Genomic DNA, 18,793 nt, shown 5'->3' with positions numbered 1-18,793 from the left:
CCTATATCATTTTTATATCTATATAACACCAACTTGTTTTTGTAATCCTATTTTTTAGGCAATAAGAACCGAATAGAATTACTAAATGATTCTTTGATGTAGTGCTTTTTCAAAAGGAAAATATAAGCTCTACACATATCTAGTTGAAACTAAATGCCCTTACTTTCAGTAGATCTTATTTCTGTAGTGTAGACTTTATTTTCAATTTTATGTGCTTTTGTCCATATTTTATATTGAATCTTTGAAAGAGTTTTTATTAATATTTGATAATCCCAGATTAACTATTACTTTTTGGATTTGTCATAGTTTTATAGACTAATGTACATTGTCATGGATATCTGATTAATTCTGCTTCATGCTTTTTGGCATATGTATAAGGAATTGCATAATAAAATCCTTTTGGCTGATTTTGAGGATGCTTTTATCACTTAGAATTATAATTTTACCTTTTAAAAGCTGAATTAATAGAGGGAGAAAAAGCACACCCTAGATTGGAGTATTCAGTGTATCAGATGTGGGTTCCTACCAGTTCGCACCTATTCGGTAGAACTGGTTCGTCAAATCTACCGAACCGGTTAGAAGAGATTCCACCAGTGGACCCGGAAAGCAGGCCACACCTACAGAAGAGGTTCCAAAATTTTTTGAAACCCACCACTGCAGTGTATGATCTCTTGTGTAAGTGATTGTGAAAGTATCATAAATATAATTTAGTTTTAAGAAAAAATGCGTTTATCAACCAAAGTAGCCAATTAGGCATCACTGGGAGGATCAAATATTAGCCAAAAATTCTGCTACTAGTAAACATACAGATTGATCACTTTGATTATCCTAGATTAACGAGTATTAAGGTGAACACTTTTGATCATCAGCTTTTGTTGGTGATACAATGAGCTTGCAATAAATTGAATACATAGAAGATTGTTAGTTTAAAAAGCATCCTTTCTGTACTCAAGATTAAGTATTATTTAAAGCTGATCTTTCATATATTATGGCTTCCGTCAAATAAATTCACCATTTGTTCCTAATGTCCAAAATTAGAAACTCTCCTGAAAACTCATTCAATGTGATTGTGTTTTTTCCTCCTCAAATACATGCTAAAACTCAAGCAGTCATTCTTCAGACTTGCTGACTTCACAGATTTGTGCTCATTTATACTTGTCATGGAAATGTAGACGTGTACTATATTAGGCTGTATTATGTATTCAGCCAGTTTAAATACATATGATTCAATGCAATCTTCCATATGTTTGTTAAGTAGTTTTTACTTAAAAATTTAGGGGAACTTGAATGTATAAATCCAAGGTTCAGGCTCAGGCTGCAGATTTTATTTTCCAGATTAATTTACCTCATCTTTTATTTTGTCTCTGGCTAATATGGAAATCTTTTTAAAATAATAAATAACAAAAATATAGATAAAAACCTCTTGTGTCTCAAGGGAAGCAATGCACTTTATACAAATGTTTTACATGTTTAATAGAGGGATACCATAGATAATTTTACTTCTTAAAACAAATTTTCTATTATTCCTTCTGCATATTCTCCCTTGTTTTAATTGCATTAGAGCAAAAGCACAGGATTCAAAATCTTCCTTCCTTCCTTCCCTCCCTCCCTCCCTCCTTCCTTCCTTCCTTCCTTCCTTCCTAGAAAGCTTTTATAAGGCATGAAAAGGTCACATGTCTCTGATTCATAAAAAAAGATTTTGCAAATACAACATAGAATGCATTATTTGTTATGTGGCAAGGTAGCACAGCTTGATTTAAATTTTTAATGTTATTTAACCAATCAATCCAACAAATTAAACAAATGGACAGACAGACAGATGGAATTATGGATAGAATGATAGATTTCAGGGGAAATGAAAGCAAAGAAATTGATGAAAAAAGGCAGTTGGGCTTGGCTAGAAAAATCTAGGCAAAATTAGGCAGGATCATAATAAATGAGAAGAATCATGAATCATTTAGGGCAACCACAATTATTTTTGGTAAGGCAATGTTAGATAAGCTGATTATGTGTTTTAGTGGGGAATGTACTGCTGCTTGAAACAGCGGTAGCAATGCATTTCTGTGGAAGCAGTACTATGTGGGAAACTGGGAGATTGAGAGTTCTAGTCCTGCCTTGGGCACGAAGCTGACCTTGGGCCAGTCACTTTTTCTTAGCCCCAGGAACCAGGAATGGCAAACCACCTCTGAAAAACCTTGCCAAGAAAACTCCAGGGACTTGTCTAGGCAGTCTCAGAGAATTAAAATCAGAGTTGAACAGAAGGAGAAAAAAATGGATGCATACCATAGAAAGAAACAAATCATTATTAATTTCCAGTAAGTGATAAATTACTATTACACAAAACAGACGGGAAATCCAAGTCTGCCACTTGCAAATGTGACAGATCTCAATCAATCAGTCCTTTTTTTGTCTCTTGACAGATTTCCTTTTCAAATAGAGATGTTTCACCTATTATGACATCCGTTATAAGGCCATTATCATGTTTTAAATTATTGGCTTGTAATAACCACCACCACCACAGTGGTTAATACTATTATTTGAAATAGGGGAATCACATTAATAATTTTCCTACTTATCATATCCAACATAAATACTGTGAATCATGCTAATAAACATAGTCTTGTTGATCATGTACTCATTAAGCAATTGTGTTTAACTTTACTGGCAAGAAATCTGGACTTCCTTGCATTCTTATGATGACTGATATATTACTCACATCATTTTATTTACATGCAATAATTCTACTGACTCTTGCAAAGTCACTGTGATGAAAGTGCAATAAATTATTCTAAATTTCAGATATTGGGTTGCCCATATGTATTACTCAAGTATAAAAAAAATACCACTGAGAATCAGTGGCGTTCCATTTCTTTTTATAAAAAATAATAAAGCCCCTATCATTTTAAAAATACCAGAGTGATATTCTTATACCCCGAAGGCTACCCAAAATAAAGATTTCTTCTAATAATGTGAAATCTTCTAAATCAGACCAGACATGAAGATTGGATAATATTATATATAAAGTGGAGATGTACTATTTCTTTCCTTTCATAGCTTTTATATTACATGCTAAGGTATTTTATAGATCTTGTACTGTCCATTAGTAGAAGCATCTATAAATGAATTCAACATTTAATGTTAAAAATCTTATAATCTGCCAGCTTGATTTGTAGCCCGTCATATCATGGAATACTAATTAAAATCATATTTTTGCATATGTCATGCCTTTCATGTACATATGCAAATAGACTTCTACTGCCTTTCAGCTATTAGTAATTAACTTTATGAAGGACAGCTGTAAATGCATAATTAACAAAAATGTTTGCAAGCCCTTTTCACACTGAAAGTAAGAGCAGTAACTTATTATTTTTGTTCTTTCATTTGTGCTTTGTGTTTTTTAGCCTTGTGTTAGTTACTATGGATGCCATTTTAGTTTGACTGATCTGCTTTATATTACATTTTGCTTATGTAATCACATAGTTAAATTTAATATAACTGATCATTGGAAATCTGTGCCATTAGCACTGTGTTATTCTAGTAAACCAAGTGTACTACTTTGTCTTTAAAAGGTGGCAATGGCATCTGAATTTGAAGGGCAAGATGTCATTAGTAAGATGTATGACATGGGGATATTGTCTATTTTGAGTACTTTAAAGCAACTATGTCTTTTTCTGGCCTTATATGATCATTAACACCTGATGAGAAATTCCAGGAAAATATGGGCTTAATTTTAGTTTTCCCAACATATGCATACTTCAAATGATGTCTTGCTTTTCACATTTGCATTGTTTCACAACTCTGGTTCTTAATGTTAGGCATAAAGATAGTTTTCATGTTTCGATATCCATCATGATTCGGCTTTTGCTATTCTGGTGCCATTAGGCTTGAATATTTTATATGTAACAACAAATTAACATTGTAATCCCTCCTGTCTTTGTATATAATCAATACAGATGTGCATGTGTTGTCAGAGAGAGGGGGAGGGAAGAAGAGAGAGAGAGGGAGGGAGGTATGGAGACGGAGAGGGAAAGAGATGTCACACAGTTTAACAAGTGGCCATCAAGTGTGGCCTATACAACAGTGATGCATTGTCCCTGCTGTTGTTCTGCATCAGCTTGATCCCCCTCAGTCAAATAATCACAGGGACTGGATATGGATACAATTCAAGAATGGTTCTGTTGAGGGCGGGGCTTGACATCATGACGACACGACATTTAATCTTGGGGCTCCAGGATTACTGTCAATATCTCTGTTGCTGGATGGTCCTTTTTGGACCTAAAGCATTCTGAAGGAACAGTGATAGAGAAGAGCAGGTCCTGCTGATCTCAGGGACATCGCAAAGTCCCTGATCGATCCAGGAGAAAGCTCTTTTTGCCGGCTACAAAAGAAGCAGTCAAAATGGCTGCAGAAGGTTGGGACAGTCCCCTGAAATGGAAGCAGAACAGGAGAGACAGTGTGTCGAAATGGTGAGAAAAATCTTTATTATTAGAGAAGAGAAAAGCCAAAAGACATAGTTAAAATAAAATTGAAGACAGAAGGAAGTAAGCGGCGAATTAACCCTGGTTTAAAACTATTGTGTTATCTTTTTCACTTTAATTTAATTTGGTTTGTTTTCTATGGATGGACTTTTTACAAATGTCTCTTACTTTTAAACTGGACTGATCTTTTTTCCCCTTCTTCCTCTATATTTCTTACATTTTTTTTATTTGTGGATTAAAAGCTTCTTTCCTCGCAAGGCTCAACCGGATCGTAATCTTTAAACATTTTTTTTCTTCTGTTCTGGAGTTTGGAGCTTAGAAAGAGAGGCAAAAACAGAGGGAAAGAATGTAACACTGCCATCTAGAGGCTAGAGGCTGGCAACATCTGATAATACAAAGCTATTGGCTTTGTTTACTGAAAGGATCAGTATACAGGTGTTTCTTTGAAGGAAAGAGAAAGCTTTGACTTGAAAAACTTTACTGAATTTGTTTGAAACCTAGCAAAAGCCTTGGATGTTTTAGTGGCAGTGTCTATAACCTGGAAAAATGGCCCAATATGAAGAAGAAAAGGGACTAGCATTGGAAAGAATTATGCTAGAAATTCAAAAAGTCTTAATAATCACAGAGAGAATTGAAAAGAGATTTGAAATTATAGATCAAAATACAGAAAGTATGGAGGGAAGAGTTGAGAATACTTATAAAACAACGATGAAATTTGAGGACAGAGTTCAAAAAACCACAGAGACATATGAAAGTGATAAGAAAATTGTTGACACTGATAGCAAATCAAGAGTGGAGGAAATGATAAGTGCGAAATATGGAAAGGAGAGATCGATGAACTGGAACTCTATCTCAGATGTCAAAATATAGATGAAGAAAGGGGAGAAAATTTGGCAGAAACAATGAGAGTAATTTCAGCAGAAGCATTAGTGATAACAAAAGTCAAGCTGATGAAAGGAACAGATAGAGGGTTTCGAATCTTTATAAGATATGCAATGAATAACAAGTTGTCAAGAGAAGTCTACATAAGTCTTATGAAGAAAACACTTAGAATACAGATTCTACAAATGGGAAGAGATACTGGACTGCACTATTTTTGGAAGGACACAGGATGATGAAAGGAAATATCACAATAAAATTTAGTTAAATGTAGTTAAATTTTGAGTACTATGTATAAGACAAAGTAATAATAGCTATAGTCAAATAAATGATCAATAATGATAATAAAGCATTTATATATACTAGATTGATAATATGAAATTTTATACAAACTGTAAGTGAGGGTGATGGAAATGATGTTGAAAAACCTTTTTATAAAAGATAAATAATTCTATGTAGAATAGAATATAAAGATATAATACCATTGGATGATTTCAGGATGATATAATGAAATGCCATAATATAAATTTACTTCAAATTTAATATGTTTCATATAAAAAGGATGTAATAATAGCTATGCTTAATGGATGTTTAACAATGATAACTATTTGTATACATGTATATTAGATTGATGATACTAACAATGGAAAAAACATGGAATTGAAAATTACTAGAGAATGTTTTCAATGCTAAAATAATAGAATGACTTAGAATAGGATATAAAAAATTCTTTATTATTGGATATATTGAAGATGATATAATGAATCATTATAATATAAATACACATATTTAGAATACCTTGTTTAAAATGGAGAAACAATAGTGATAATCAAACAAATGAAGTATAATAATGTATACAAAGATATTTGATTGACAATATGTGATTTTTGATAAAGCTCAAGTGATGACTATGGAAAGGATGCAGAAAGACCTTGTAACCGACTGACACACTGTATGCAGTTGAAGAGGCTTTTATGTTATATGTTTTGTGTGTTTGTGTTTGTTTGAAAATAAAAAATATATATATATTTTTAAAAAAGAATGGTTCTGCCATCAGCTGCCTCTTTTATATGGATGATATCACACTGTATGCTAAGTATGAACAAGATGTCAACTTACTGATTCATCTGATCTGGATCTACAGTGAGGACATTTGGATGTAATTTGGATTAGGGAAGTTTGGCTGGATGATAATCAAGACGGAGAAGGGAGTTAAAACTAATGGGGTGAAACTACCAGCAGGCCACATAGCAGACATACAGACCAGCTTCAGGTACCTTGGTATCTCACAGTCACTTGGGGACCATGATGAGGAGGCAAGGTAGACAGCAATATCCAAGTACCACTAAACAATAAGATAAGTTCTTACTAGCCAGCTCATTGAGAAGAACAATATTGATTCCATCGATGTATACATCCTACCAGTCATCAGATAGCCTGCCAGTATAGTGAGCTGGCCAAATAAGACATGGAAGTTGTGTGGTGAAGACCCGCCAAACAATGTATGGAAGTTTTCATCCCAAATCCAACACCCAGATATTATGCATCAGATGGAGGGAAAAGGGTAGGTGGTATCTGTTGAGTTTCAGAGTCAGATTTCTGGACAAAACCAACATCCAGGAGTACATTAGTAAGATTGCACCCAAAGCTGAGTTGCTTACAGTATATCTGAGTCAGCAGTGGACATGTGAGAAAGATCAAGCACAGGAAGAGCCATGGCATGACAAGCCTTTGCGTGAGATGTAGGGACACTGGGCGTTGTATTTAATGGTTAATTGTAGTTTCCAGTTATGTCAAGAGTTTTTTTTTTAAATGTATTCTATATTTTTACAAGGGGACACAATGGCTCAGTGGTTAAGGATGCTGAGCTTATCAGCTGGAAAGCTGACAGCTCGGATTTGAAGCACAACCGATAGGGTGAACTTTTGTTATTTGCTCCACCTCCTGCCCACCTAACAGTTCGAAAGCATGCAAATGTGAATAGACAAGTAGGTACCACTTCGATGGGAAGGTAGTAATATTCCATGTGCCTGGGCCTTTAATAATGCTGGCCACACAACCATGGAAATATCTTTGGACCACGCGGGCTCCCTCAGCTGAGAAATGGAGATGAGCATCTCTTCCCGAGTCAGAAATCATTGGAAAGGGGAAACCTTTACATTTTCTTAATGTTGCCCCAAGGACGCTCAGTGGCTAAGATGCTGAGCTTGTCCATCAGAAAGGTCAGCAGTTCGCCAGCTCGAATCCCTAGCACCATGTAACAGAGTGAGCTCCTGATACTTGTCCCAGCTTATGCCAACCTAGCAGTTCGAAACCACGTAAAAAATGCAAGTAGAAAAAATAGGAACTACCTTTGGTGAGAAGGTAACAGCATTCCGTGCGCCTTTGGCATTTAGTCATGCCAGCCATATGACCACGGAGACGTCTTTGGACAGCGCTGGCTCTTCGGCTTTGAAACAAAGATGAGCACTGCCTCTAGAGTCGGGAATGACTAGCACATATGTGCAAGGAGAACCTTTACCTTTATCTGAATGTTGCCTCTCTTCCACATATTTATTAGATTTTATCATAACTATTATTTCTAAATTACATTGTCTTTCATATTGCATGTATATGTTCATTAATTGTTGCTAAACTGAAATAATAACCGCAATTAATTTTGTTTTTCAGAGTGGCGTTTGTAATGAAGAAACATTTAAACACACACTTATTAGGAAAACATGGAGTAGGTACACCAAAAGAAAGGTAAACTAAAATAATAGTTTTACAGCTCTGTGTGTGCATGTGTTTAGTTAATAAATAAGTATATGGTACTGGGTCAATGATTGTCTCCATACACATAGGAAACAAATAGATACCGTATTTTTTGGATTATAAGACGCACCTTTTTTCCTCAAAAAAGAGGCTGAAAATCTGGGTGCGTCTTATACATCAAATACAGCATTTTTTTGCCTCCTGAAGGCCTGCCCACTTCACCAAAATGGCCGTGCGTAGCCTTATGGAGGCTTTCAGAGAACTCCTGGGGGCTGGGGAGGACAGAAATAAGCAAAAAACGGGCCGTTTTTGCCTCCCCAGCCCCCAGCAGCACTCTATAAGCCTCCATAAGGCTATACATGCAATTTGTTTGACAAAAAACGGGCCCGTTTCCATGAAAAACGGGCCATTTTTTGCTCATTTTTGCCCCCCACCCCCCAGGAGTACTCTGCAAGCCCCCCCCCCCAGGCTATTCATGCCTTTTATTTGAAAAAAAAACGGGCTGTTTTGGGGAGGTTTGCATGGTGCAAAAACTTTTCCCCCCCTTTTGGAAAGCTCTTTAAATGATTGATGAGAATTACATTGATCAAGTGCTGGGCCAGCAGGAACAAAGTTAGGTGCTGCAGATTGTCAATGATTTCCTTCTCCAGCACATGGATAAATACACCTGGAAACATCTACCTACCTACCTATTCTCTCTCTCCCTACCTACCTACGGCATTTCTTCCTCTCTCTCTCTCTATCCCTCTACCTACCTACCTACCTACTCTCTCTCTCTCTCCCTACCTATCTACTGTATTTCTCTCTTTCTATTTCTCTCTCTCTATCCCTCTACCTACCTACACACAGACACTCTCTCTCTCTCTCCCTACATACCTACTGTATTTATCTATCTATCTCTATTTCTCCCCCCCCTCTCTCTCTTCCCCCCCTTTATCTACCTACCTACCTAACTACTCTCTCTCTCCCTACTGACCTACTGTATTTCTCTCTCTTTCTCTCCCTCTCTCCCTCTCTATCTACCTACCTACTTTTTTAAAAAAAATGCCTCTTCAAAACCTTGGTGCATCTTATACTCCGGTGCGTCTTATACTCAGAAAAATACGGTATATACTGAGATAGATTAGATAGATCGATAGATAATAGATAGATAGATAGATAGATAGATAGATAGATAGATAGATAGATAGATAGATAGATAGATATCTTTCTCATCAATTGATTTTTCTGTTGCTGTGGCCCAATGAAGTTTTGATTCTGTAGGGATGTTTGAAGTGGGTATACAAGTATTAAGTTTCTTGCCCTATATATAATATCTATTGAAAACCACTGGAGACATAATCAGAAAAAAACTTTTTGTTAGCATTTAGATAGACATTCATAGTGAGAGACCTGAAGTCTTTAAATAGAAGGTGAAATGACATTTTTTTAAGGCTGTAAATCAAATTTTCTTGCTCTGGCAGAATCCTTTAAAAATGTCAGTGATGAAAACCCTAGTCTATAAATTAATGGTTAAGCTAATCAAATCTAATCAAATTAATCAAAATCCAATTTTGACATTGAGACTGAAAGGAATGATGAAGGGTATAAATTTCTCTCTTACGCATAAAGCCTTTCATTGTGTATGCTTTTATAATATACTCGGGAAACTGCATGGTTCTAATATATATGGTTTCTATATGTATTTCCCATCAAATACGTATAAAATATCATTTTAAAAGTATGGTAACCTATTCAAAAATAACACTGCGCTGAACACGCCAGAAGTACAGCTGCACCCATGGATTATGGATTATTATGGATCTGTATATTACACTGTTTCATATTCTTTCATGTCTTAGAAGCTAATTGAAAAACCAGGATGATTCAAGTTCAGTTTTATTTAGTTCAGAATAGTTTGCATATCACTGACCTTTATCTACACTTGTTATTAGCACAAATTTCTTCCATTTCCATTGGTACAATGACTTTGGTATAGAGTAAGTGGAAGGAGCAAATGCTTACCATATCTCTTTGCTTGCTGGTCAGGGACAATTTGATGATCCATTGTGCTACCATGAGGAATAAGCAATAACTATTGGAAACACAATGAAACATCCTTTAGTGGGGAATTACAGGGTGATTACATCTTCAAAATTTGGTTTGACATTTTTAAGCATCACATTTTGATGCTTTCCCCAAATATTGTATAATTCTTTCTCAAGGAAGAAAATATATATTAGAGGCCACCAATTTTCATACTCCCAGGAATTCATTTCTTTTTTTGAAACTGGTGTTTCATAAATTATATTCCAATCCTATTATATACCAACTGGTATTTAGATCACTTTCAATATCTCAGATTTTATATACAGTATGGATTTTGCCAAGATGGGCTCATTCTCATTGATGCACAAATATTTATCGAGGGCTCTCTATATAAAACATGTTGTTATAGATGCTCATTCTTTAAACTAGAGAGTGGCCATGATTTTCAACAAAGCAGAAAAAGCAAAATTTGCAACTAAACTTGATATAAGAAATAGAAAAATAGTTCTTCTGAACATTTAGATGGAGTTGCTTTATCAACTGATGGGTTGTATTGGGTGAAAACTCCTTGTTTCCCCCTTCATCTTGTTTTTCTTTCTACGCTTTGGGTCGGCAAGAACTCCAGTGTGAGATATGGTAGTAAGATATTCACAATAGATGGGTATCCTAAGTGCCTGCCCTAGGGAGTTACATAGTGTAGAAGACTAGGCTGTTTGTCAAGACTTCATGATGAAAGGTAGAAGTGATAGGTCACTTCCTCCCTGGGGGACATTGGTTTGGTAGATTGTTCTTGGCGGACAAAGTTGCTCGGTTTCGATCGGAACTGGACTCCACTCTCGCAGATCCAGCCGAGACACAAGGGAATGACTTGGCAGACCATCTCTGGGTTGAGTTTCAGGATGTTGCCTCTGGGGATGTGGACAAGGCTATGCGAGCTGTGAGTTCCTCCACCTGTATACTGGACCCGTGTCCCTCTTGGCTGACTGCCAACAGCAGAGAGGTGACACGAGGCTGGATCCAGGCGGTCGTTACCACCTCTCTTCTGGAGGGATACCTCCCCACCGCGCTTAAGGCGGCGGTGGTGAGGCCCCTCCTGAAGAAACCGTCCTTGGATCCAGCAGTTCTTAATAACTACCGTCCAGTCTCCAACCTCCCCTTTGTGGGGAAGGTTGTTGAGAAGGTGGTGGCCTTACAGCTTCAGCGTACCTTGGAGGAAGCTAACTATCTTGACCCCTTCCAGTCTGGCTTCAGGCCTGGTTACAGCACAGAAACCGCTTTGGTCGCATTGACCGATGATCTCTGGAGAGCCAGAGATGGAGGCTACGCGTCCATCCTGGTTCTCCTTGACCTCTCAGCGGCTTTCGATACCATCGACCATGGTATCCTTCTGCGACGACTGCGGGAGGTGGGGGTGGGCGGCACTGTTTTACAGTGGTTCTCCTCCTACCTCTCGGACAGGTCGCAGTCGGTGTTGGTGGGGAGGGAGAGATCGTCCCCGAGGCCCCTAACCTATGGGGTGCCGCAGGGCTCGGTTCTGTCCCCCATGCTATTCAACATATACATGAAACCGCTGGGCGAGATCATTCGGAGGCATGGGATTAAGTACCACCAATATGCGGACGATACACAGTTGTATCTGTCCGCCCCGTGCCAACTCAATGAAGCGGTGGACGTGATGAACCGGGGCCTTGAGGCTGTTAAAGACTGGATGAGAGCTAACAAACTGGTGCTCAACCCGGAAAAGACCGAGTGGCTGTTGTGTTTTCCTCCCAAAAATTCGGCTAACGTTCCATCAATCAGGCTGGGGGGGCAAAATTTATACCCCTCAGACAGGGTCCGCAACTTGGGAGTCCTCCTGGATCCACAGCTGAGTTTTGACCACCATTTGTCAGCTGTGACCAGGGGGGCATTTACCCAGGATCGCCTGGTGCGCCAGTTGCGGCCCTACCTGAACCGGGAGGCTCTCACAACAGTCACTCGAGCCCTTGTGATCTCTAGGCTGGAATACTGCAATGTGCTCTACATGGGGCTGCCCTTGAAGAGCATCCGACGACTTCAGCTAGTCCAGAACGCGGCCGAGCGCACCACGGTTCGCCCATATAACACCGATCCTCCGTGAGCTGCGCTGGCTACCTGTTGATCGTCAGGTGCACTTCAAGGTCCTACTTACCACCTATAAAGCGCTCCATGGTAGTGGATCTGGCTATCTGAGAGACCGCCTCCTGCCAATTACCTCCCTGCGTCCCATCAGATTGCACAGGGTAGGCCTCCTCCGAATTCCATCCGCCAGTCAGTGCCGACTGGCGACTACGCGGAGGAGAGCCTTCTCAGTTGCAGCTCCGACGCTATGGAACAACCTCCCCGTGGAGATCCGTACCCTCACCACAGTCCAGGCCTTCCGCACAGCCCTTAAGATCTGGCTATCCCGTCAGGCCTGGGGATAGGATTTATTCTCACCCCGCCCGAATGTTGAGTGAATGTTGTGTTTTATGGTTAATTTTTTTACTCACGTTTTTCTTTTCTTTTATGTCTCGTCTTGCACTCCCTTCCCCCATTGTTGTAAGCCGCCCTGAGTCCCCTCAGGGAAAAGGGCGGCCTATAAATGTTCAATAAAATCTAAAAATCTAAATCTAAATCTATTAAAAAGCATTCTACTAGGTCTTCAGCAATCGAAAGCCTTAATACCCTCAAGCTTTTCCTCTGCTTAGTTGTTGGAAAACAACATGGCTTCAAGTCCAGGCTCTAATTGCTATTCTATAAAATCAGGTTCATTATTTCTTCCTCTTAGAAATAATGGAGAGAGCCAGTTTGGTGGAGTGGTTAAGACCCCAGGCTAGAAAATGGGAGACTATGAGTTATAGTCCTGCCTTAGCCATGAAAACTAGCTGGGTGATCTTGGACCAGTCTCTCTCTCTCCCTTAGTCCACCTCGCGGGATTGTTGTTGTGGGCAAAATAATTGGAGAAGATGTGTGGGATAAGTTCCCCACCCTGAGTTATTTGTAAAAAAAATAAACAACACCCCACCTAATGGCAAGGTAAAGTGGAGGATTTCACCCATCACAAGAAACGCCTAGTACATCTATTAGATATATTAAGTGTATAGGAAGCTACATAGATTGGCCAGTTTGAGAGCAGGATTATCTAGCGCTTTCTTCTAATGTTTTGTTTCATATCCAGATAATGTATTTATACTGAGGCACAGCCAGTTACCATATAATTGTCATAAATATTATGTAAGAAGTAGCTTTCGCCACCCCTGTGACTGGGTGTACTGTAAAGTATCATTCCATTGATATTCAGATTCTCTATCTGAGGCTGGGAATCATGATTTTTAGTAATCATTGAGCGTTTTAATCTTTATCTGTGTAGCATTGCTGTGTCCCCTCTTTTCTGTAAAGCTTTCTGACTAATCATTTAATTCAAAGCTTGCACAGGAAAGATGTGATGAATTGTCATGGTCAGCTGTTTCTGCAGTATTTTGTGCCCTTCTGACCTTAAGAACAAAGGCACAAGTTCAGAAATCCACATTTTGTGCTTTTAAAAGTTCCCTAAACTGGCAGGAAGGTATATTGATAGAGATGATGGGTGTGAGATTGTATCCATTCTTTGGAAAACAAAACACAGCCATTTTAAAAAGTGAAGTTGCCCTGTTGACAGGGCTTTTCTAACAGTGCAGCATTTATTTTTAATGTCCCACCAGGCTGAGTACTTGTGGAAGATTTGGACTCACAATTTTAATTTCCCACTAGCAGTCCCTTGCTGGTGATGAGTTAGATTGAAACAGTACAGTCCATTTTGCTGATTTTTCTGCTTGTTCTTCCCTGGTGTTTGTGACTGGATTTAAGGAGCATTTAATCACAGTGCTGAACTAACAGACTGGATAAACTCATTGTAATTTACGCAGCAAGGGAGCAAAGGCTTCTATTTAAGAGATTAGCCTTAGTTCTGTCTTTGGTCAAATACTACTGCTTAGTTTTGGACAGACTCTATTGCAAATCTAATTTATATTATTAAAACATACTTTTTAAACAAGTCTTAACAAAAGATATTAACCATATTAAAATGTGCCTTTAAACTTCAGAAAGCAAGACACCAACTCTCCTCTCCTCTTCCTCTTCTACCCTGATTTGTCCAGTAACGTAGGTCAGTTTAATTTTTATACTGATCTACCCAAAACAGCATGGGTAATGGTGAGAGATGATAGTTGTGTTCCCTATAAAGGAATACACATCCCCACCTGTTCTGAGAATAAATAAATAAAGTCAAAACAAACAGATTGTAAAACATGCACAGGTCAAATGGAGCCTGCTGCGCATGCAGATGTAAGAAATACAGAACCATCTGCCATGAAGTGGTTAGAATAAAAAAGTTTGATTCTAAGAAAAGAGATGAGAACTCCAAATTCTTTTGTCTTTTACTGAAAAATAGTAGGAAAGTACATGTATTTCTATGTGCACACAATACGTTTATAGTCGAGTAGCACCTCAATCTAATGAGCTGCCATTTAGCAGGTTTCAGATATGTTTAACCACATAGTTTCTAAAATCGTCACTGCATCTTGGGTAGTTCAGGCAAAACAATTTAGGTATGTTTTTATTTTTTTCCCTTAACTTTACAACTATTTATATTATTTGAATAATTATACAATGGATGTAAAATTACCACAACTGTCATAAAATCAATGTAGTTGATGCAAATTACACAGATTATGAACTTTTTATAATTAATGGATAGATGGGAATAAGGGGCACACCCCTCCCAATTAATCCATTCTATTGAGGTTTTATTGCAATCAAGTATATATTTCATACTTTAGTAAATACTAGACATTATTAATTGGCTCATAATTTTTTTCAAGTCTTTGTGGTTGAGATATGCAAAGATAATTTTTTTAAAATCATACATGTATTTGTGTTCAAAAGAATATATTGAAATAAGTTCAAAAGATTTCATGTCTATGAACATATAGAGAGTAAAAATAACCTCCTATGGGCTTCTCAAGACATAATAAAAATATTTCCTACCGAAGCAGCTTGCATTAACAAACATTTGATAATATAGATAGTTGCATTGAGAGGAATATCTTATAAAATAAGATAATACATATAGTAAAACACTTTGGCAAGAAAGCATTGTTTAAAAATTAGATATCTAGTTAATCTTAAAGAGTAGCACACAGGTATTTTTCAGAAATAGGTCTTCTTTACCTCTGTTCAACCTATCAGTGAATTTATGTGCTAAATAAATATTTATATTAATAAATGAAATCATCCTCTTTCTCGTGCTATTTGTGAAGTTGGGCTCATGAACACATTGGGGATGTTGTAACACCTTCCCTGCAGCACAGATCAATCTTTACTGCATCTATCTAACATATCAAAGGAGTTTCCTAGACTTTATATTTTGGGAGACTTCAACATACTCTACTTGGGGACTTGGCTAATGGCATGTGACTAAATGGCCACCATGAGAACCATGGGTTTCTTCCAGATGGACCATTTGGAACAAGATTTGAGGGTAGAGAACGTTTCTCTTAGTTCTTGCCATGGTAAATTCACTGTCTGGTTTCCACAGAATTAACCTGCTGCAGGTAGGAAGGATATGTTTGATCAGTCTGCTTCAGGCACTTCATGGATTCTGTTGGTCTCTCAATGCACTAAATGGAGTTTTGCACTTGCTGAAGCCATGGCAGGTATTTCTCTTTAGCACTTGGTCTACTTCTAGTCTTTGTTGGCACTTGACAAGACTGCTCATGAGTTACCTCACTCTAGTTAAAATGAAGTGGAAGAAGAAACACTTAGAAGGATTCTTCTTTCTGAGTTGTGAATTCCATTTGGTGATGGTGGGTGGGAAGAGAACACACACTCCATTATAGATTGCCTCAGAGTTTAGCCTTGTCACTGTTATTGTTGAACACATATAAATCTGTACTGTTTAGTATTTAAATAAAATTTCTGGGAGATCATTTGCCTACATAGAATAAATGCATGCATGTATATATCATACATATATACATACATACATTATACACACAATAAATATATGCTGACGATACTTAGATTTCTGTGCTCTTGGCCAATATCATAGAGGCTCACCCACTACCACCAAATGGAATTCATAACTCAGAAGGAGAACCTTCTAAGTATCTCTTTTTCCACTTCATTTAGCTAGAGTGAGGCAACTCATGAGCAATCTTGTCTAGGTGCAATGGACTGCCTTAGACTGAACCCTAGTAAGATAGAGCAGCTGTGGACCTGGAAACTAATTGAGTTCAGAGATAATCCATATCAACGCTGACTTCAATACAGAAACATATAGACATAGAATCAGAAAAAAAATCTTCTAAATACTTATTGTCATTTTGGATGTATCTATGAACTATGACTTAATTCTAAATTTCAAGACCACTGAAATATGAAATCGTCCTGTTTTAGACTAATTTTTTAGTGTAAATATTTAATGACTGGTGTAACTTTTTTTAAAAATCCTTTGGCTTTAGTTATGGTTTTCTTTTTCATCTTCTAAATCAAATGGCAGAATTACTCACACAGCTGGTGCTTCTGCTTTATTTATGCACTCTGTTATATAGTTCCATGAAAAAACATTAGCCAACTAGCTGTATTCATTTTCATAATTATGGTTGTCCGTTTTCACATTTGCATGACCGTGAAGATGGCTGCCTCATCCTAATACAACTGATATATCCATTAAATTGTTGGCATTTCTTTCTCACTCTTTTTTAGGGGATAAATTCAAGTAACATTTCCACCATGCTTTCTTTTACAGCTATCTAGTAGTCTGTTTTGGACACTGAGGCTCCCTGTTGAAAAGAAAATATTAGTAGTTAATTTATAGCAGATAAAATGTACAGTGAATTACATGAAAAAGGTAGAAAGATTGTGTTCCAACTCTTTGGTCATGAACACATTTGTAAGACTTGGTAGTCAAATTTTATTTGGTGTTGAGTGCTAGAAACAAATATTGTACGTTACACTTTAAAAACATGAAACAATTAAGACATTCTTAAGTTCTGCTTGACTTAATTTGGCTACACATGAAACTAGTGTGCCATTACTTCCAGTGGTGGGATTCAAAAATGTTTACTACCAGTTCTGTGGGCGTGACATGGCTTGGTGGGTGTGGCTGATTTCCAGATCAGCTGGAACTCGGGAGGCAGAGAATTGATGGGGGCGGGGCCAGTCAGAGGTGGTATTTACTGGTTCTCTGAACTACTCAAAATTTCCGCTACCGGTTCTCCAGAACTGGTCAGAACCTGCTGAATACCACCTCTGATTACTTCCTTATCCAGTCTTTATTTAGGGTTTATTGGTGATCTCCCATCCATGTCCAAACAAACTTTTGGCCTTGTTTAGCATTTTGTAAGGCCAAAGTTCTGCTACCGAGCTGGGCAATTTGAGTTGTGGAAATGTTTAATTTCTGAAACCTGTTAGGTGCATTATTTCCTGCAGGAGGTATATTAATCCTTTTACATTTCCTTCGGGTGACTGAGCGTACATTTGTATCATACATACTAGCTGATATGTTGCTGTTTGCCAGCAGTATGCCCAAAGTCTATATTGTAGAGATTTCATTACAGGTGAGCTACAACAATCACTACCATCCTTGGCAAATTTAGTGGTAGCTATCTCATAGTATGTTAATAAAGGAAAAGGAAAAGCTGCCAAAGTACATGCAGAATGCTTCCCTCAGGAAATTAAGAAGTATGCACACCATGGGGTATGCAGGATATGACTAACAGGCCCTCTCAGTTTCAAATCATCTTCAGCAGCCTGAAAGATTTTCTCCCCTGTGACTGTCATATGGAAAAGCATCTTTGAATCAAACCAGCTCAAAACAAGCTTTACTTAGTCATATCTTGCAGATTTTGATCTTAAAAAATTGTAGTGATTAAAGATGGTCCATTTGAAAAAAAGATTCTTATTGGATTAATTTACTCATTTTCTAATTTCATTATTGGATTTTAATACTGCTGTGTTGTATTACAGTTGTTAAATAATCAGTTATTGCATGTAAGATCCAGACTCTCTTTGCATGAGGAATAGTATAAAACATTTTAAGTACATAAAATAATGATTCAGTTAATTAAAGCTGCATCATATGCATAAAATATCTTTATAGAATGATAAAGTATACTACCATTCAGACAATACTCACATGTACAATATACAGCTACATCATCTTTACTAGAAGCATTTCCCTTTTAGTTTTACACAGGAAAGAATATCTTGACATGTATTATTTCATGATACTTGTAGATAGTTTTAGTCTGGTTCATTACACTATCATTTTAATTAATCAATTATTTTTCATTGATTGCCTCATCATATTAGTTGACTTATTTATTGAAAGGCACTTAAATATTTCTAAAATGTGTTTTTGCATAAGCTGTGTGTTTGATTAGTATCTAATTTCTGTCACTGCTGTATGTATGCAGATGAAGGCAGTATAACATAATAAACAGGCTCTTGGCAATCACCTTTACAACATAGGGTTCACACCCAATCTTCTTTAACAAGATTTATTGAAAGGAAAAGGAGTCTGATTATGAAATTTCAACAATTAGGTTACTTTTATTTTAGAACCCAGTTTTATCTTTCAATAGATTAGGAAGAAGATTTTTGATTCCTGTTTT

The 18,793-nt window shown here is 37.3% G+C and overlaps 1 protein-coding gene across 1 annotated transcript in view; it reads left to right on the top strand.

Annotated features, from left to right (window-relative positions):
• The window catches only part of ZNF407 (zinc finger protein 407), a 369,608-nt gene that overhangs the window by 160,174 nt on the left and 190,641 nt on the right, over window positions 1–18,793 (top strand). The window contains exon 4 of the mRNA XM_032222974.1: window positions 8,028–8,102. Coding sequence (XP_032078865.1) covers window positions 8,028–8,102 — 75 coding nt within the window. The remainder of the gene's footprint in view (window positions 1–8,027; window positions 8,103–18,793) is intronic.

Source organism: Thamnophis elegans, chromosome 8 (assembly GCF_009769535.1).
Source record: "Thamnophis elegans isolate rThaEle1 chromosome 8, rThaEle1.pri, whole genome shotgun sequence".
Taxonomy (NCBI): domain Eukaryota; kingdom Metazoa; phylum Chordata; class Lepidosauria; order Squamata; family Colubridae; genus Thamnophis; species Thamnophis elegans.
This window is presented reverse-complemented; position numbering and strand designations above follow the sequence as displayed.